This window comes from Scyliorhinus torazame, chromosome 16, assembly GCF_047496885.1.
Source record: "Scyliorhinus torazame isolate Kashiwa2021f chromosome 16, sScyTor2.1, whole genome shotgun sequence".
NCBI classification, from domain to species: domain Eukaryota; kingdom Metazoa; phylum Chordata; class Chondrichthyes; order Carcharhiniformes; family Scyliorhinidae; genus Scyliorhinus; species Scyliorhinus torazame.
In genome coordinates, this window is record NC_092722.1 from 198605583 (window position 1) to 198626612 (window position 21030).

The 21030-nt window shown below is 46.0% G+C and overlaps 1 protein-coding gene across 1 annotated transcript in view; it reads left to right on the plus strand.

Annotated features, from left to right (window-relative positions):
* Nucleotides 1-21030, plus strand: part of slka (STE20-like kinase a) — a 193031-nt gene that overhangs the window by 135123 nt on the left and 36878 nt on the right. The window contains 2 exon segments of the mRNA XM_072479761.1: nucleotides 5057-5149; nucleotides 18119-18248. Of these exon segments, the coding sequence (XP_072335862.1) occupies nucleotides 5057-5149; nucleotides 18119-18248 (223 nt within the window).

Consider the following 21030-nt stretch of genomic DNA (forward strand, 5'->3'; position numbering starts at 1 on the left):
CTCCCCCCCATTCCCACCAGCTCCCCCCCATTCCCACCAGCTCCCCCCCATTTCCACCAGCTCCCCCCCCACTCCCACCTGCTCCCCTCCTACTCCTATCTGCTCCCCTGCACTCCCACTCGCTCCTCTCCCATTCCCACCAGCTCCCTTCCCACTCCCACCCGTTCCCACCAGCTCCCCCCCATTCCCACCAGCTCCCCCCCTACTCCCACCAACCCCCCACCCACTCCCCCCAACCCACCCCCCCACTCCCATCAGCTCCCCTCCCACTCCCTCCAGCTCCCCCCCACTCCCATCAGCCCCCCCCTCACTCCCGCCAGCTCCCCTCCCCCCCCCCACACCCATCAGCTCTCCCCCCCCCCCCCCCCCCACACCCACCAGCTCCCCTCCCACCAGCTCCTGCTGCTTGCACCCACCCGATACCCCATTCCCCCTTAGTCAGATAGTTCTGTTACTGGAATTTTCATCAGCAGTTCCTGGGATAAATCCTGATCCCAGGTTGGATCTGGATGCAGAAAGCCATGCAACGCATCCTACTTATCTCCAGAAAGAACATGCACCATCTACGAACCTAGCTGTCTCTTAAATGATTGAGGATTTTCTCCCCATTGCCCTCCCTGGAATGCCTTCCTTGTGTTCTCCACCCTGTGTGATGAATGTCCAGATATCAGTGTTTATTTGGCTTTGAGCAGAGCTGTATAGCTATGTCTCTCCGTGTTCCAGACTGCTCTGTGTTTTATCACAGCACGGATGCTCCGTAAAATGAGTTTGGGTTTACAGTCAGATTGGGAGTCATCGATTAGACAGTGTAGACAGTGCCTTACTCTGTATCTAACCCCGTGTCCTACCTGTCCGGCACGTGTTTGATGGGGACAGTGTAGAGGGAGCCTTACTCTGTATCTAACCCCGTGCTGTACCTGTCCTGGGAGTGTTTGATGGGGACAGTGTGGAGGGAGCTTTACTCTGCATCTAACCCCGTGCTGTACCTGTCCTGGGAGTTTTGATGGGGACAGTGTAGAGGGAGCTTTACTCTGTATCTAACCCCGTGCTGTACCTGTCCTGGGAGTGTTTGATGGGGAGAGTGTAGAGGGAGCTTTACTCTGTATCTAACCCCGTGCTGTACCTGTCCTGGGAGTGTTTGATGGGGACAGTGTAGAGGGAGCTTTACTCTGAATCTAACCCCATGCTGTACCTGTCCTGGGAGTGTTTGATGGGGACAGTGTAGAGGGAGTTTTACTCTGTATCTAACCCCGTGCTGTACCTGTCCTGGGAGTGTTTGATGGGGACAGCGTAAGAGGGAGCTTTATTCTGTATCTAACCCCGTGCTGTACCTGTCCTGGGAGTGTTTGATGGGGAGAGTGTAGAGGGAGCTTTACTCTGTATCTAACCCCGTGCTGTACCTGTCCTGGGAGTGTTTGATGGGGACAGTGTAGAGTGAGCTTTACTCTGTATCTAACCCCGCGCTGTACCTGTCCTGGGGTGTTTGATGGGGACAGTGTAGAGGGAGCTTTACTCTGTATCTAACCCCGTGCTGTACCGGCCCTGGGAGTGTTTGATGTGTCATTAGAATAAGCACAAGGCCAACAAACATTTGGTACAGATGCTAAGTTCAAGGCAGGACGATAGATCACAGAATTCATTTGGAGAACGATCCCCCTCTAGCCCTGTACTGCTGGTTGGGATTAGTTCTTTTCTGCAGGTAAGTCTTGTATGGATGGTCATCTGATATGATGACACTGTTGCATTGTTTGATGTTAGTGAAAGACTGGTACCAGAACCAGGTGTAATACTGTACTGAACACATTCATTATAACAGCAGGTCACAGTGGCAGCATTCCTCGTATCCCTGGGCTTCCTGATGTTCTTCCAGTAACCCAGTGTGCCCACTGTCCCCGGGCTGTCCAGTGCCCTGGGTGACCCAGTGTGCCCACTGTCCCCGGACTGTCCAGTGCCCTGGGTGACCCAGTGTGCCCACTATCCCCGGACTGTCCAGTGCCCTGGGAGACCCAGTGTGCCCACTGTCCCCGAGCTGTCCAGTGCCCTGGGAGACCCAGTGTGCCCACTGTCCCCGGGCTGTCCAGTGCCCTGGGTGACCCAGTGTGCCCACTATCCCCGGACTGTCCAGTGCCCTGGGAGACCCAGTGTGCCCACTGTCCCCGGGCTGTCCAGTGCCCTGGGAGATCCAGTGTGCCCACTGTCCCCAGACTGTCCAGTGCCCTGGGTGACCAGTGTGCCCACTGTCCCCGGACTGACCAGTGCCCTGGGAGACCCAGTGTGCCCACTGTCCCCGGACTGTCCAGTGTCCTGGGTGACCAGTGTGCCCACTGTCCCCGGACTGTCCAGTGTCCTGGGTGACCAGTGTGCCCACTGTCCCGTGCCCTGGGTGACCAGTGTGCCCACTGTCCCGTGCCCTGGGTGACCAGTGTGCCCACTGTCCCCGGGCTGCCCGTGCCGTGGTTGAGCTGGAATGTCTGCATTCCCTTTACTGACTGCTGCTCCCAAATACGCCAGTATGTCCACTGACCCCTGGGTTATCCAGTGTACCTAATGGTTTAGCACACTGGGCTAAATCGCTGGCTTTTAAAGCAGACTAAGGCGGGCCAGCAGCACGGTTCAATTCCCAGCCTCCCCGAACAGGTGCCGGAATGTGGTGACTAGGGGCTTTTCACAGTAACTTCATTGAAGCCTACTCGTGACAATAAGCGATTTTCATTTCATTTCAGTGTCCCTGAGCTGCCCACTGTATGCGTAAGAAGCCACCCAGCTCTGGTACTGGGCTTTCACTGCTTGATTTTTATTGTTAATGTTGATATTTTTTAGAGATTTGTTTTTTGTTACTGATTTTGCTTTGATTTGTGTGCATTTCACATGTCTCTGTTTTTTTGGTTGAATGCTTTACCTTCCCGGCTGGGTTGTCTTTGGTCTGTGGTGTGGTGTGGGTGTGGATTGGGGTCTGAGTGGCAGGTGGTGATTCAACATCTTTTTTCATCTGCGGTAACTGAGGCAACAGAGTTGCTTGGTGTGGTTATCAAAACAGACAGAGAGGCTTCAGTTAAAACCCTGTGTTCAGTCATATTAAATTGTAAAGCAAAAAAGAGAGAGGGAGAAAGTGCATCATTTGCATGAACAACTTGTCCAAGCATTAGAAAATTCAAGATGGAAAACTTGTATTTAAGAGCATGTCTGCTACTTCCAGTATGTTCCGGGCTATTGTGCTGGTCGAGTCCTCTGGTACTGAAGTTGGGGAACATGTGTCAGTGCACGGCCATGATATCTGCTTCCTTGCACTGGGCTATGGGTCAGAGACTCCGAACCAGTGCCTCTCCACACCCTGGTCTTTTATTGACCTCTCCTGGAGTGCTGCTAACAGTGGTCATGGAGAGGGTGCCAGGAAATCTGTGCCGCCTTTTGACAGAGAGTAGTCGGAGGAGCAGAGCAGAGCTGGGAAAGGTTGTATGTGAAATGCAGCAGCAATCTGCAGTCATTTTCTCGTCTCTGCCACACCTGATCATGCAGGTACCAGTAAATAATGAGACTTGCTGCACCATCGTAGATCGGATGGCCCCAATTTGCTGGAAGTATGAGCTTGCGATCTTTTGATGAAGTCAGTGCTGCCTGTTGTAAATTTTGCTGCCCGTACAGCTTCACACCAAGCAACTGTAGTCTCTGCCTCAGACTTTTCCTGGGACAGCTTTTTCATCAACTGTGAGGAACAACTCTGCTTGCACAGCTGTTCCTGCACATATTCTATTCTTAACTTTGTAACTGGCTGTCTTCTCAGTTGCACTGATTCTCGGGTTTACCCTCCTACATTTTAGTAACTGAAGGAATCACAAGCACTCAGTCAGAAGGAGGCCTCGAACTGCAAATAGAAAGATTGAGTCACCAAGTAGTTGCCTTTCCTTTAGCATTTGTAGTTTGGACTTTTAACCTAATTTTATAGCTTGTTCCTTGCATTATCTTCTTCTTTGTCCCATGGTGAGTTCTCTAAGGCAGGAGCTGGATCTGTTACTAGCACAGTCCCTACATGTAGGAGGGCAGCTATTGGAACTGGGAATCTGTGCTTGGTGCATTTTGGTGTTGCTTGGCCTCGAATAGTAGAACACCAAATGCTGAGCTTGTTATACCCTGCAGCACCATAACCTCTCAGTGGAGAAGCTCCTTTCCCATTAGATTCACTGTTAGAAAGGGGGACTTTCAGTCCTGGCTGTTTAATTCTAATCTATCCAGTCAGGTTTTTTTCACACTGGTAGGTTAAGTTGCTGCAAACTAAAACATGCTGATTTCTATAACTTTATATCCTAAACAGGTCCTTTCAATATGTGAGCTCTGAGAGTTTTATATTGCACAAGTAATGATTATTTACTTCCAAGATTAAAATATACCAAGTGATAACCTGCTGGATAACGTCGCAGTGTCAGCTTGACTCAGTGGGTGCAAGACCCATTCAAGAGACTCAAGCACATAATACAGACACAGCCTTGCTGCACTGTTATCGGGACCACCTTTCAGATAAGTTGTTAAGCTGAGGCCCCAGATGATGTAAGAGTGCTCATGACACTATTTGGAGCGAGATCTCTGGGTGCCCTGGCAGACATCCCTCCGTCTTCCAAATTCACTAGCACAGATGGCCCGGTTATTCATCTCATTGTTCTTTATGGAACCTTTCACGGTGCACAATAATTGCTGCATTTTCCTACAGTACAAGCGCTGTAATTAAGAGTTATTTATTGACTCTGCAGTGTTTCGGAATGTTCTATATCTCTCTTTCTATAATTATCACAGTTTATCTTTGAAGTTCATTCCCCAAATGTAGCATGTCTGCCAAAAGCTTTTCAGCGCTCACATATTAAAAGTCTGCAAAATGGCAACTCTTTTTACTCACTACCTTTTCAAATAAATCCTAATCTCCAGCAACACATGGCTTGAGATACTAACTCTTAACCTTATGCTAAACCCCGGCACTGATTTAACCCAGCCTAGGCTGTGACCTCTACTGCTGAATTCTGCCAGTGTAAAAGGAATGTACTTCCCCAAACCCTCTGCATGCTTGTAGGTTAAAAATGAAGTGGATAAACTCCCCAAAGAACAGAGAAAAGAACAAATGAAACGAATCCGAGAGGAGCTTTCGCAGTCCTTGCATGCCCAGGTAACCAGCAGCTGACACTCATCAACTGTGCCACTTTTCTTACTGACAAATGCTTATCTGTCTGAACAGCAATATACTCTGAAGCCAATATAAACTTTGCTAACCAGCCACAGTCCAGCATTATATCTCTGCATATCTCAGTTAACGTCTTTTGTACAATGCTTAGGTGTACATTCTGCACCTGGTGGTTCTGGGAATAAGTGTGTCCCTGGTCTCTGGGACAAGACCAGAGCCATTTTTTGTTATTCATTCATAGAATGTGGGTGTCATTGGCGAGGCCATCACGTTTTCTCATCCTTAATTGCCCTTGAGAAGGTGGTGATAAACTGCCTTGTTGAACCGCTGAAGTCCATGTGGTGTAGGTACACCCAATGTGCTGTCAGTGAGAGAGTTCCAGGATTTTAACCCAGCGACAGTGAAGGACCGGCGATATATTTCCAAGTCAGAAAGGTGAGTAACTTGGAGGGGGACCTCCAGGTGGTGATGTTCCCAGGTGCCTGCTGCCCTTGTTCTTCTGGGTGGTAGTGATATCACAATCCCAGGCCAGGCCCCAGGAGGAATTGCATGAAAAAATAGGGATTTAGTATTTTAAAACAAAACCTAATTATGAATACAATATTAAACACTTTAACTTGACAATGGAAACAAACAGTTTACAATTACCCCTTAAACACTACTACTCAATTCCCCATTAAACAACAAAACAAGAAACATACAGCTCTCAATCCAGCTTAAAATCAGCATGGTATAAGGCCATAAGACCATAAGGCCATAAGTATCAGAATTGGCCCATCGAGCCTGCTCCACCATTCAACCATGGCTGATATTTTCTCATCCCCATTCTCCTGCCTTCTCCCCATAACCCTGATCCCCTTATTAATATAGAGTATGGAGTAATAACTGCTTTACACAACAGATTTTTGACTCCTGTTGGAACCCCTTCAGACTCTGGCTGAATATCTTCAAAAAGCTGGTTCACCTGGCTTCTCCCTTGTCCTCAGACAAGACTGCCCTGCTTTAACTATTATTACAATTTTTATAACCATCCTCCTGTGAAAGAAAACTGATTTTACTTGTTGTCAAAGCGAGGTTTGCCAGATCGGACTTCAACTCTCTCCAAAAGCTTTCTCAAAATGTCTCTTTCTCAATCTCTTAGCCCTACCTAATAATGACATAATCTCCACAAGCTGAAAAGCAAATTAACTTTCTAGACTGGAAGCACATTAACTCCCCAGGGACTTTCCCCAGTCAAACCACAGTGCATTAGCTCAGACTGAAAAACACATTCCTCTGGTCAATTTCACCCTCTGGTTCCTAAAAGCTCATGGTCCCTGCAAAACCAGGATTCTTAAAAAAAACAACATGACCACTGCAGTCAAAAACACTATAACCCCAGGCTTTTAACCCTTAAATTTCCCAATACTTAGAATTCAATATTCCTAAAATCCACTATTTGGCACAGTGGTTTTGGATTTGGAAGATGCTGCCTAAGGAGTTTCGATGAATTGCTGCAATGTACCTTGTCGATGGTACACATGGTGGCTGCTATGCGTCGGTGGTGGAGAGAGTGAATGTTTGTAGATGGGGTGTCAATCAAGCAGGCTGCTTTGTCCTGGATGGTGTTGAGCTTCCTGAGTGTTGTTGGAGCTGCACTCATCCAGACATGTGGACTTTGGGGAGTCAGGAGGTGAGTTATTCTCCACATAATTCCTTGCCTGTTCATCTAATCAGAGTTTTTATATGGCTGGCCCAGTTCAGTTTCTGGTCAATGGTTAACCCCAGGATGTTGATAGTGGGGGGTCAGTAATGGTAATGCCATTGAATATCAAGAGGTGATGGTTAGATTCTCTCTTTTGGGAGATGGTCATTGCCTGGTAGTTGTGTTGATGGTTGGGGATGCTACAATTGTCATTACACCCTTTGGAAGGTGTGAAAGCAGCCAGGGTTCCTGGTGCTCATCACTTTCTAGAAAAGCTGCAGGTGGTGCATGTTTATGACCATTGGATGATTCGGGGAGAAGACTTGGCTGTGATGCTGTTACTCAATGTCTCTGCATGAAGAATTGCCAATACGATGAGATGCCTGGAGGGGTCTTGAGATTCCGTGGAAATGTATCTAACCACCTTCAGAGGATGAGGTGAGAATGTTGTATTGTGAATAAGAAGTTCTCTGAAACCAGGGACCATACTGAGGTTACTTTGACAAATGAAGGTGTTAAAATGTCAGTAAAACAGCAGAATGCCACTGGAAATCTGAGCCGACAAGATTGAACGGGGTGGTGAAGATCTGTGGAGTCACCATCACTGTTTCCTAACTCCACTGGGATGCTTTTTCATTGTTGGGGGAAACAATGACAGATTTAGTTTTTTGTGATCCAGTGTGTTGGATATTTTTATGTTAATTTAACCATTTCGTGCACACTAAATTTACCACCTCATATTACCAAAAGTTTTACACCCAATCATAAATCTACCTTACCAAGAAACGGGTTTTTACTGCAGTCTTAGTATTGTTTCATTACCGTTTGCCTGTGGGCATTACTTGAGAAGGAGATGGTGAGCTGCCTTGAACTGCTGCAGTCCATGTGGCGGAGGTATGCCCACAGTGCTGTTGTGAAGGAAGTTCGAGGATTTTGACCCAGCAGTGGTGAAGGAACGGTGATATAATTCCAAGTCCAAGGTCGTGTGTCGCTTGAAGGGGAACTTGCAGATGGTGGTGCTATCATGGGTCTGCTGCCCTTGTCCTTTTTGGCAATAGAGGTTGCGGGTTGGAAGGTGCTGTCTGAGGAGCCTTGATATAAGACCATAAGACATGGGAGCAGAATTAGGCCACTCGGCCCATCGAGTCTGCTCCGCCATTCAATCATGGCTGATATTTTTCTCATCCCCATTCTCCTGCCTTCTCCCCATAACCCCTGATCCCCTTATTAATCGAGAACCTATCTATCTCTTAGAACATAGAACATGGAACATAGAACAATACAGCACAGTACAGGCCCTTCGGCCCACGATGTTGCACCGAAACAAAAGCCATCTAACCTACACTATGCCATTATCATCCATATGTTTATCCAATAAACTTTTAAATGCCCTCAATGTTGGCGAGTTCACTACTGTAGCAGGTAGGGCATTCCACGGCCTCACTACTCTTTGCGTAAAGAACCTACCTCTGACCTCTGTCCTATATCTATTACCCCTCAGTTTAAAGCTATGTCCCCTCATGCCAGCCATTTCCATCCGCGGGAGAAGGCTCTCACTGTCCACCCTATCCAACCCCCTGATCATTTTGTATGCCTCTATTAAGTCTCCTCTTAACCTTCTTCTCTCCAACGAGAACAACCTCAATTCCATCAGCCTTTCCTCATAAGATTTTCCCTCCATACCAGGCAACATCCTGGTAAATCTCCTCTGCACCCGCTCCAAAGCCTCCACGTCCTTCCTATAATGCGGTGACCAGAACTGTACGCAATACTCCAAATGCGGCCGTACCAGAGTTCTGTACAGCTGCAACATGACCTCCTGACTCCGGAACTCAATCCCTCTACCAATAAAGGCCAACACTCCATAGGCCTTCTTCACAACCCTATCAACCTGGGTGGCAACTTTCAGGGATCTATGTACATGGACAGCTAGATCCCTCTGCTCATCCACACTTTCAAGAACTTTACCATTAGCCAAATATTCCGCATTCCTGTTATTCCTTCCAAAGTGAATCACCTCACACTTCTCTACATTAAACTCCATTTGCCACCTCTCAGCCCAGCTCTGCAGCTTATCTATATCCCTCTGTAACCTGCTACATCCTTCCACACTATCGACAACACCACCGACTTTAGTATCGTCTGCAAATTTACTCACCCACCCTTCTGCGCCTTCCTCTAGGTCATTGATAAAAATGACAAACAGCAACGGCCCCAGAACAGATCCTTGTGGGACTCCACTTGTAACTGAACTCCATTCTGAACATTTCCCATCAACCACCACCCTCTGTCTTCTTTCAGCTAGCCAATTTCTGATCCACATCTCTAAATCACCCTCAATCCCCAGCCTCCGTATTTTCTGCAATAGCCTACCGTGGGGAACCTTATCAAACGCTTTGCTGATATCCATATACACCACATCAACTGCTCTACCCTCGTCTACCTGTTCAGTCACCTTTTCTCAAAGAACTCGATAAGGTTTGTGAGGCATGACCTACCCTTCACAAAGCCATGCTGACTATCCCTGATCATATTATTCCTATCTAGATGATTATAAATCTTGTCTCTTATAATCCCCTCCAAGACTTTACCCACTACAGACGTGAGGCTCACCGGTCTATAGTTGCCGGGGTTGTCTCTGCTCCCCTTTTTGAACAAAGGGACCACATTTGCTATCCTCCAGTCCTCTGGCACTATTCCTGTAGCCAATGATGACATAAAAATCAAAGCCAAAGGTCCAGCAATCTCTTCCCTGGCCTCCCAGAGAATCCTAGGATAAATCCCATCAGGTCCCGGGGACTTATCTATTTTCAGCCTGTCCAGAATTGCCAACACCTCTTCCCTACGTACCTCAATGCCATCTATTCTATTAGCCTGGGGCTCAGCATTCTCCTCCACAACATTATCTTTTTCCTGAGTGAATACTGACGAAAAATATTCATTTAGTATCTCGCCTATCTCTTCAGACTCCACACACAACTTCCCATCCCTGTCCTTGACTGGTCCTACTCTTTTCCTAGTCATTCGCTTATTCCTGACATACCTATCGAAAGCTTTTGGGTTTTCCTTGATCCTTCCTGCCAAATACTTCTCATGTCCCCTCCTTGCTCGTCTTAGCTCTCTCTTTAGATCCTTCCTCGCTACCTTGTAACTATCCATCGCCCCAACTGAAACTTCACACCTCATCTTCACATAGGCCTCCTTCTTCCTCTTAACAAGAGATTCCACTTCTTTGGTAAACCACGGTTCCCTCGCTCGGCGCCTTCCTCCCTGCCTGACCGGTACATACTTATCAAGAACACGCAGTAGCTGATCCTTGAACAAGCTCCGCTTATCCAGTGTGCCCAACACTTGCAGCCTACTTCTCCACCTTATCCCCCCCAAGTCACGTCTAATGGCATCATAATGGCCCTTCCCCCAGCTATAACTCTTGCCCTGCGGTGTATACTTATCCCTTTCTATCATTAACGTAAACGTCACCGAATTGTGGTCACTGTCCCCAAAGTGCTCTCCTACCTCCAAATCCAACACCTGGCCTGGTTCATTACCCAAAACCAAATCCAACGTGGCCTCGCCTCTTGTTGGCCTGTCAACATATTGTGTCAGGAAACCCTCCTGCACACACTGTACAAAAAACGACCCATCTAATGCACTCGAACTATATCTTTTCCAGTCAATATTTGGAAAGTTAAAGTCTCCCATAATAACTACCCTGTTACTTTCGCTCTTATCCAGGATCATCCTCGCCATCCTTTCCTCTACATCCCTAGAACTATTTGGAGGCCTATAGAAGACTCCCAACAGTGTGACCTCTCCTTTCATGTTTCTAACCTCAGCCCATACTACCTCGGAAGATGAGTCCCCATCTAGCATCCTCTCCGCCACCGTAATACTGCTCTTGACTAGCAGCGCCACACCTCCCCCTCTTTTGCCTCCTTCTCTGAGCTTACTAAAACACCTAAACCCCGGAACCTGCAACATCCATTCCTGTCCCTGCTCTATCCATGTCTCCGAAATGGCCACAACATCGAAGTCCCAGGTACCAACCCATGCTGCCAGTTCCCCTACCTTATTTCGTATACTCCTGGCATTGAAGTAGACACACTTCAAACCACCTACCTGAACACTGGCCCCCTCCTGCGACGTCAAATCTGTGCTCCTGACCTCTATACTCTCATTCTCCCTTACCCTAAAACTACAATCCAGGTTCCCATGCCCCTGCTGCATTAGTTTAAACCCCCCCCAAAGAGCACTAACAAATCTCCCCCCCAGGATATTTGTGCCCCTCAGGTTCAGATGTAGACCATCCTGTCTGTAGAGGTCCCACCTTCCCCAGAAAGAGCCCCAGTTATCCAGAAATCTGAATCCCTCCCGCCTGCACCATCCCTGTAGCCACGTGTTTAATTGCTCTCTCTCCCTATTCCTCATCTCACTATCACGTGGCATGGGCAACAACCCAGAGATAACAACTCTGTTTGTACTAGTTCTGAGCTTCCATCCTAGCTCCCTGAAAGCCTGCCTGACATCCTTGTCCACTTTCCTACCTATGTCGTTAGTGCCAATGTGGACCACGACTTGGGGCTGCTCCCCCTCCCCCTAAGGACCCGGAAAACATGATCCGAGACATCACGTACCCTTGCACCTGGGAGGCAACATACCAAACGTGAGTCTCTCACGCTCCCACAAAATCTCCTTTCTGTGCCCCTGACTATCGAGTCCCCAATTACTAATGCTCTGCTCCTCTCCCCCCTTCCCTTCTGAGCAACAGGGACAGACTCCGTGCCAGAGGCCCGTACCCCATGGCTTACCCCTGGTAAGTTCCCCCCCCCCACAAGTATCCAAAGCGGTATACTTGTTTCTCAGGGGAACGACCGCAGGGGATCCCTGCACTGACTGCTTTTTCCCAGTCCCTCTTACAGTTACCCATCTATCTCCAATCTTTGGTGTAACTAATTCCCTGAAGCTGCTATCTATGACCCCCTCTGCCTCCCGAATGATCCGAAGTTCTTCCAACTCCAGCTCCAGTTCCCTAACTCGGTCTTGGAGGAACTGGAGATGGCAGCACTTCCTGCAGGTAAAATCAGCAGGGACACTAACGGCATCCCTCACCTCAAACATCCTTAGTGTCCTTAAAGACACTGTGATTTGGCCTCCACAGCCTTCTGCGGCAAAGAGTTCCACAGATTCACCACCCTCTGGCTGAAGAAATTCCTCCTCATCTCTGTTTTAAAGCATCATGTAGTTGGTATACACGCTGCCACTGTGTGCAAGTGGGTCAGGAAGTGAATGTTTAAGGTGGTGGATGGGGTGTCAGCCAAGTGGACTTCTTTGTCCTGGATGGTGTCGAGCTTCTTGAGCGTTGTTGGAGCTGCACTCGTCCAGACAAGTGGAGAATATCCATCACAATAACTTGTACCTTCTAGGCTTTGGACAGGCTTTGGGAAGTCCAGATTCTGCACAGAATTCATAGTGTCTCATCTGCTCTTGAAGCCACGGTATTTGAACCTGTTCAGTTCAGTTTCTGGTGGTGTTGACTGTGGGGGATTCAGCGATGGTAATGCTATTGAATGCTGTGGGGAAATGGTTAGCTTTTTTCTTCATGGAGATGCTCATTGCCTGTCCCTCATCTGGAGCAAGTGGTACTTGCCCGTTATCAGCCCAAGACTGAACGTTGTTCAGGGTTTGCTGAATGTGGGCGCTGACCCCTTCACTATCTGATAAGTGGAGAATGGTAGTGAACACTGCCATCAGTGAACATTCCCACTTCTGGCCTCGTGATGGAGGGAAGGTCATTGATGAAGGAGCGTAAATATGGTTCGGCCTAGGAGACTATCTTGAGAATAGAAAGATTTACTGAAAGCCAGAGATGAGGTCGGTGGTACGGGAGGAGACTAGTGTGGAGCATAAACACCATCACAGACTAATTGGGCTGTTTCTGCACTGCATATTCTCTGAATTTAATCTCACATTTTTGGTCTTTCTCTGTAGCCTTGGTGAATTAGGAGGTGGTGAATGAAGTTGAAATAGTGTAACCTGTTCCTGTCTGTAATAATAGCGAGAGTTGGAACCTGTGGATCAGCACTGTGGGGTTTCCTAGTGAGACTTGTGGGGCCTTTTGCACAATGATTTGTTAATACCAATACAAGAGCAGAGGGAGGACTAAAGAGTGTCAATTACACACTGCGAATATCACCCAGAATTCTATTTCAGTGTAGATTTCTTTGTCATTCATTTGTCATTGCACAAAATTCCTCTGCACTTTGAAGATTTATTGAGTGAGAAGTCACACTTGGGATTACCAGCTGACTACATGCCATATAAGGTTTACGTGCAAGACCAGACCAGCACACACTGTACCCCTAATGTCATCTCTCAGTATCTATATCCTGCGAGATGTTATCTGACTTTCCCTTTGAGACTGTGAGCTACGTTTTCTCCTTCCATTTGTACAAGAGGAAATGCTGGAGATACACAGCAGCTTCCTCAGCATCTGAAAGGAGAAAAGCCAGGTTAAGGGATTGGGAGAGACCCTTCACCTAAACTTTAATCTGCCTTATTTTTTCTTTTTGCCTGATCTGTAATAATGCTGCGCTTGCTGCTCAGTGCTTGTGCCCACCTGCACCCAGCAGTTTGGTTGAGTTGGATGGTCTGGTTGTGGTGTGTGCTGCTTCCTTGTCCGTTTCCTGACGTGGGAAGTCCATTGTATTCTGATCCACAGGGTGTCGCCCAGGTTATGATACAGTCTTTTCAGTTATCCTCATGCACCTTGTTCAACGCACAGCTTCAGGATGTAAGTCCCTCCGTCCTTTTGTGTGATTCTTGAGTTTGTGATATGATTCCCCTCTGCCTGTGTGCTGTGGGCGATATTGCATGTTTTGGGATTCAGCATTTGACAAGTCAAAATCTTCAGTCGCACCTGACTTTTCTTTTGGAAAATTTAAAGCTTAAATGGTGAGAATGGGAAGCAGTCAGACACTATGTGCCACCCTCTGGGTAGGGGAGTGGATCAAACACTCTGTCACTCCTGGAATTTGGAACGTGATTTGGATCAATCTCAATTCAACTCGTGTTGGACACAAAGCCACAACAGCCCAAACTGGCAATAATTAAACACACGTTAATGAGCAATTTGCAACACCATATTGTATTTCTTTGGTCGAATGATACCAAGGACTAAAAACTTAAATTATGAGAGCTGGTTTCATAAACTTGGATATAATTCCTTCAGTTTGGATGGTCCAATCTGGGTTTTTTTAGTGTTTGAGGGATTCATTAGGATATAAGCAGACAAACTATTTGCTCTGGTAAATAACCTAGAACAAGGGCACATAACTTTATTAAGAGAAGTAGGCCATTCAGTCCATTGGTCCTGCTCCACTTTCAATGAAGTCATGGCTGATCTAATTGTGGCCTTACCTCTACTTTCCTGACCATCCCCATAACCTTCACCTCCATTGTGGATTGAACATTTGTGTAACTCGGATATGTTCAATGATGCCGCAAACACTGCCCTCTGAAAGAGAATTCCAAATACTAGCGACCCTCCAAATCTCTGTTTTAAATGGGTAATGCTATTAATTTTAAACTGTGCTCTCTAGTTCTAGATTACCTCTCAAGAGGAAATGTCACAGAATCACACAATTAAACAGTGCAGAAGAGGCCCTGACCTGCCCACCTAACCCCAGTGGCCAGCACTTGGCCAATAGCCTTGAATATTCTGATGTGCCTTGTGCTCATCCAGGTACTTTTTACAGGATGTGAGGCAACCCCCCTCTACCACCCTCCCAGGCAGTGCATTCCAGACCTCTACCCTGTAAGGCCCTCTCACAATGTTATATATTTCAATAAGATCACTTGTCATTTTTCTAAACTCCAGTGAGCATTGACTCAACCTGTTCAACTTTTACACATAAGATGACCCCTTCATCCCAGGAATGATCCCAATGAACTTTCTATAAACCTGCTTCTGATGCAAGTCTATCCCTCCTTAAGTAAGGAGACCAAAGCTGTACACAGTGTGACCTCACCAATGCCCTCTGTAGCAAGGCCTTCCTATTTTATATTCCATCTCCTTTGCAGTAAAGGCCAACATTCTGTTTGCCATCTTAATTACTTGCTGTACCTGCTTACTAATGTTTTGTGATTTTGTGACCCAGTCCCTTGTACTGCAGCAATCTGCAGTCTCTTTTTAAAAATAAATTTAGAGTACCCAATTCTTCTTCTTTCCAATTAAGGGGCAATTTACCATGTCCAATCCACCTACCCTGCACATTTTAGGGAACTATAGGTCGGTGAGCCTTACGTCAGTGGTAGGGAAATTACTGGTGAGAATTCTTCAAGACAGGATCTACTCCAATTTGGAAGCAAGTGGACATATTAGCGAGAGGCAGCACGGTTTTGTGAAGGGGAGGTCGTGTCTCACTAACTTGATAGAGTTTTTTGAGGAGGTCACAAAGATGATGCAGGTAGAGCAATGGATGTTGTCTATATGGACTTCAGTAAAGCCTTTGACAAGGTTCTTCATGGTAGACTAGTACAAAAGGTGAAGTCACAAGGGATCAGAGGTGAGCTGGCAAGGTGGATACAGAACTGGCTACGTCATAAAAGGCAGAGAGTAGCAATGGAAGGGTGCTTTTCTGATTGGAGGGCTGTGACCAGTGGTGTTCCGCAGGGATCAGTGCTGGGACCTTTGCTGTTCGTAGTATATATAAAAGATTTGGAGGAAATGCAACTGGTCTGATTAGTACGTTTGCGGACGACACAAAGGGTTGGTGGAATTGCGGATAGCGATGAGGACTGTCAGAGGATACAGCAGGATTTATATTGTTTGGAGACTTGGGTGGAGAGGTGGCAGATGGTGTTTAATCCGGACAAATGTGAGGTAATGCATTTTGGAAGGTCTAATGCAGGTAGGGAATATACAGTGAATGGTAGAACCCTCAGGAGTATTGATTGTCAGAGAGATCTAGGTGTACAGGTCCATAGGTCACTGAAAGGGGCAACACAGGTAGAGAAGGTAGTCAAGAAGGCATACGGCATGCTTGCCTTCATTGGCTGGGGCTTGAGTATAAGAATTGGCAAGTCATGTTGCAGCTGAATAGAACCTTAGTTAGGCCACACTCGGAGTATAGTGTTCAATTCTGGTCGCCACACTACCAGAAGGATGTGGAGGCTTTAGAGAGGGTGCAGAAGATATTTACCAGAATGTTGCCTGGTATGGAGGGCATTAGCTATGAGGAGCGGTTGAATAAACTCTGTTTTCACTGGAATGACAGAGGTTGAGGGGCGACCTGATAGAGGTCTACAAAATTATGAGGGGCATAGACAGAGTGGACAGTCAGAGGCTTTTCCCCGGGGTGGAGGGGTCAATTACTAGGGGACATAGGTTTAAGGTGAGAGGGGCAAGGTTTAGAGTAGATGTACGAGGCAAGTTTTTTATACAGAGGGTAGTGGGTGCCTGGAACTCGCTGCCGGAGGAGGTGGTGGAAGCGGGGACGATAGTGACGTTTAAGGGGCATCTAGACAAATACATGAATAGGATGGGAATAGAGGGATACGGACCCGGGAACTGTAGAAGATTTTAGCATGGTCCCCGCAGGCTTGGAGGGCCGAAGGGCCTGTTCCTGTGCTATACTTTTCTTTGTTCTTTGTTGTGGGGTTGTGGGGGTGAGACCCACGCAGACACGGGGAGAATGTGCAATCTCCACATGGACAGTGACTCAGAGTCGGGATCGAACCTGGGACCTCGACGCCGTGAAGCAGCAGTGCTTACCACTGCACCACCGTGCCGCCCCTCTTTCTATTTAAATAATATTTTGCTTTCCTATTCTTCCCTCAAGAACAGTTAATTTTAAATCTGATAGATTTTTGTCAAGCAAATATATTAAGCAATGTGGGCCAAAGGCAGGGATATGGCGATAGACCACCGACTGGCCATGATCTCATTGATTGGTGAGACAGGCTTGAGGGGCTGAATGGCCTCGTACTGTTCCTATGATCGCCTCATATTTTCCTATATTATACTCCATCTGCCAAATCTTTGCCCACTCAATTGTTGACACAGTTTGTAAGTAGTTGAGGCTCCAGCATTGATTGCTGTTACACTCCACTAGCTCCAGTTTACCAATCCGAGAAGCCCAACTTTTTCCCACTCTCGGTTTTCTGTTAGTTAGTTAATTCTCCATTCATATTAATATGTCAACCCTCATATTTCACTCTTAGCTTGTGCAGTAATTCGTTATGTGGCACCTTATTGAATGCTTTTGGATGTCCAAATACACTCTATTCTACTGGTTTGCCTTTATCCATCCGTGACATCCTCAAAGAACTCTCAATAAATTTGTCAAACATGATGTTGCGTTAAATTGTCTTTTCCACTCTCATTCAGATGGGATCGTCATTCAATATTTATTTTGCTTGCCAGGTTGACAGCTTTTTTATTGTTCTTTTAAAATATAACCCACATCTCACGCATTCCATTGAAGGAATTATAAACGATGTTCGGTAGATTCCGCAAAGGATGAAATATTCATGAGTCCAAAAGAAAATACTCTTTATTCCTAGAAAAGGAACAATAAGTCCAAAACTGAGTGATGTGAATTCAGTATGCCAGTGGGATAAATATCTACAACTATTACTGCATGTAGTGGCTTCAAAGCTTGAGTTACTGGATAATTCTTGGAGAAATGAATAAAAATGAAAGTCAACTTAGAGCATGGATAAGAAATGTGTGATTTTTCTGGTTATACAAATGTTGTTTAAGTAGCGTCACAAGGAATCACACAAACTCCTCCTTTTAACTACTGGAGAACAACAATCATGGAGGTCGCTTCCACCTCACGTCAGTTAGACTCCTTCATATTCTCTGGAGCTGCAGGTGTTGGGCAGTCAGTGTAACATTGCTCTTTCTGATTAAAGTGCACATCCAAATATTTTATAGATGTGATGAGGGCTTCTACCTGTCCCATCTTTTCAGGCAACGAGTTCCAGACCCGACCACTTTCCAGCAGTAAAAGGCACTCCTTAATTCTCTGATATTTGAGCCAATTACTTTTAATCTACGCTCCCTGGTTATTGACTTGTTTGCCATGTTTATCCATCATTTAACAAGGATAGAATTAAATGACCAACTAACTACCTTGCCCTTTTGTTAATCACCCACAAACTGTTTTGCTATCTGTTTCTGACACATTGTGCCTGTGTTTTCCATGAGGCTAGTTTGTGGCTTGTATACCAATCTCTCTGTGCATCTCACCATGGTTACTTATCAGGAACAGGAGTTTCTGCAGAAGCAGCAGCAGGAGTTGGATGGAGCGCTGAAGAAAATTATCCATCAGCACAAAATGGAGCTTGCTACTATCGAACGAGAGTGTCTCAACAACAAACAGCAGCTGATGCGAGGTGAGAGACCTTAAGAATCACAATTGTTAGTGTAGAAGGAAGCCATTTGGCCTATTGTGTCTCCACCAGCCCCCTGAATGAGCAAATTCTCTAGTTCAATACTCCCACCTTCACCCCAGAACTCTGCACATTCATTCCTTTCAAATAATAGTCGAATTCTCTTTTGAATGCTCTGATGGAATCTACCTCCACCACACTCTCGGGCAGAGAATACCAGACCCTAACCACTCACGGCGTGAAAAGGATTTTCCCCATATCACTATTGCTTCTTTTACAAATTACTTAAATCTGTGCCTTCTCATTCAACAAATGGGAATAGTTTGTTCCTATCCACTCTGTCCAGACCCCTCAAGATTTTGAATGCCTCCAGCAAATCTCCTCTCAGCCTTATCTATCTTCATAACTGATGCACCCCATCCCAGAAGCCATTATCATGATTCTTGTCTGCATGTTTTCCAACGTCTCCACATCCTTCCGAAAGTGTGCTGCCCAGTACTAGACACAATATCCAGCTGAAGTTTGTCATGTGAGAGTACCTTTAAGAAATGGGTGTGTATATAAATATCTGTAGTGAGAGTACCTGTAAGAAATGGACACAGTAAATATACTTTTTTGTATCAAAAAAAAACAACACACGCAAACAGGTACAACAACATAGTCCATTGTCTGTTTTTCCTCCAACTGGAATCCTTCTCGATTGACAGTCTCTTTGAACAAGAAGGTCTCTGCACGATCCGTCCATTTCTCTACGCCTCGGCATTTCTCTTTAAAGTCAGATACTTTAGTTCAATCTGATCACAGAGTCCCTTGCAATTCTCCAACACAAAAGCATTGGTTATCACAGCTTTCAGGCAGTCAAATGCCTGTTGAAAGTCCGCTGTCCACTGAAATCTTTTACGCTTCTTCAGCAAGTCTATCAGTGGAGCAACCACGCTACAACATTTTTTCACCAATATTCGATCAAATCCACATGCCAAGAAATCGCATTATTTCCCTTTGTCTTGAGGATATTGGAAACTCCTCAATAACTGTTGGTTTCACATCCCATGTGACCTTTCGACTCTGTCCGATTGTATGGCCAAGGAAAGTGACTTGGACTTTTCCAAATTCACTTTTGGCTAGGTTTATCACCAAACCCGCCTCCTGAAGTTGATTGAATAACTCCATCAGATGCTTTAAATGTTCTGTCCATGTCTGGCTGAAAATTACCAGATCGTCGATGTATACCGCACTATTGGGTAATCCTGAAACAATTTTGTTAGTTAACCGTTGAAATGTGGCTGGGGCGTTTTTCATGCCAAATGGCAGAACTTTGAATTGGTATATACCATCTGGAGTCACAAAAGCTGAAATCTCCTGCGTCCTTTCGGTAAAGGTACCTGCCAATAACCTTTAAGTAAATCCAGTTTGGAAATAAAAGCTGATTGTCCCATTTTCTCAATGCAATCCTCCAAACGTGGGATAGGATAAGAGTCCCTTCTTGTAACTGCATTAACCTTTCTATAGATTATCATAGAATTTACAGTGCAGAAGGAGGCCATTCGGCCCATCGAGTCTGCACCGGCTCTTGGAAAGAGCACCCTACCCAAGGTCAACACCTCCACCCTATCCCCATAACCCAGTAACCCCACTCAACACTAAGGGCAATTTTGGACACTAAGGGCAATTTATCATGGCCAATCCACCTAACCTGCACATCTTTGGACTGTGGGAGGAAACCGGAGCACCCGGAGGAAACCCACGCACACACGGGGAGGATGTGCAGACTCCGCACAGACAGTGACCCAAGCCGGAATCGAACCTGGGACCCTGGAGCTGTGAAGCAATTGTGCTATCAACAATGCTACCATGCATACCGTCTGGTTTTAATACCATCACTATGGGTGAGCTCCATTGGCTGCAACCCACTTCAATTATGCCATTTTTAAGCATACTCTCAATCTCTTTGTTAACCTGTGCCAATCTTAAAGGGTTAAGTCTGTATGGATGTTGTTTGATTGGAACAGCATTTCCCACATTTACATCATGTATAGCCATGGTTTAGCACACTAGGCTAAATCGCTGGCTTTTAAAAAGCAGACCAAGGCAGGCCAGCAGCACGGTTCGATTCCCGGACCAGCCTCCCCGAACAGGCGCCGGAATGTGGCGACTAGGGGCTTTTCACAGTAACTTCATTGAAGCCTACTCATGACAATAAGCGATTTTCATTTCATTTCATTTGGTACTTCCCAAATCATCTCCACAAACTTGCCCATGTGATATCAATAACTCTTTCAGGTCAATCCGTTTTTCCTCTAGAAGATAACTAGATTTATCCCAATTTTTAAGAACATCCTCATTATCCAATTTAATTTGAGGTATGTCAAATTCACAGTCATCTGGATTTGGTTCGTCACTTTGAGTTAGAATCACTAAAACCTTCTTTTTCTCTCCTTCCCTTTCAAAGTACCTTTTAAGCATATTCACATGACACACTCGGTGAGTCTTCCTTCTAGCTGGTGTTTTTACCACATAATTCACCTCACTTAATTTCCTTTCAAACTGATAAGGTCCACAAAACCCAGCTTTTAAAGGTTCACCTACCACTGGTAACAACACTAAAACTTTATCTCCACTGGCAAAACTACGAACTTTGGATTTCTTGTCCGCTACCTGTTTCATCACATTTTGTGCGACTTTCGTTGTCTCGCCAAATCACCTGCTCTATTTAATTGTTCCCTAAAATTTGACACGTAATCCAATAATGTAATTTCCGATTTCTCACCCACCAATTTAAGTGGTC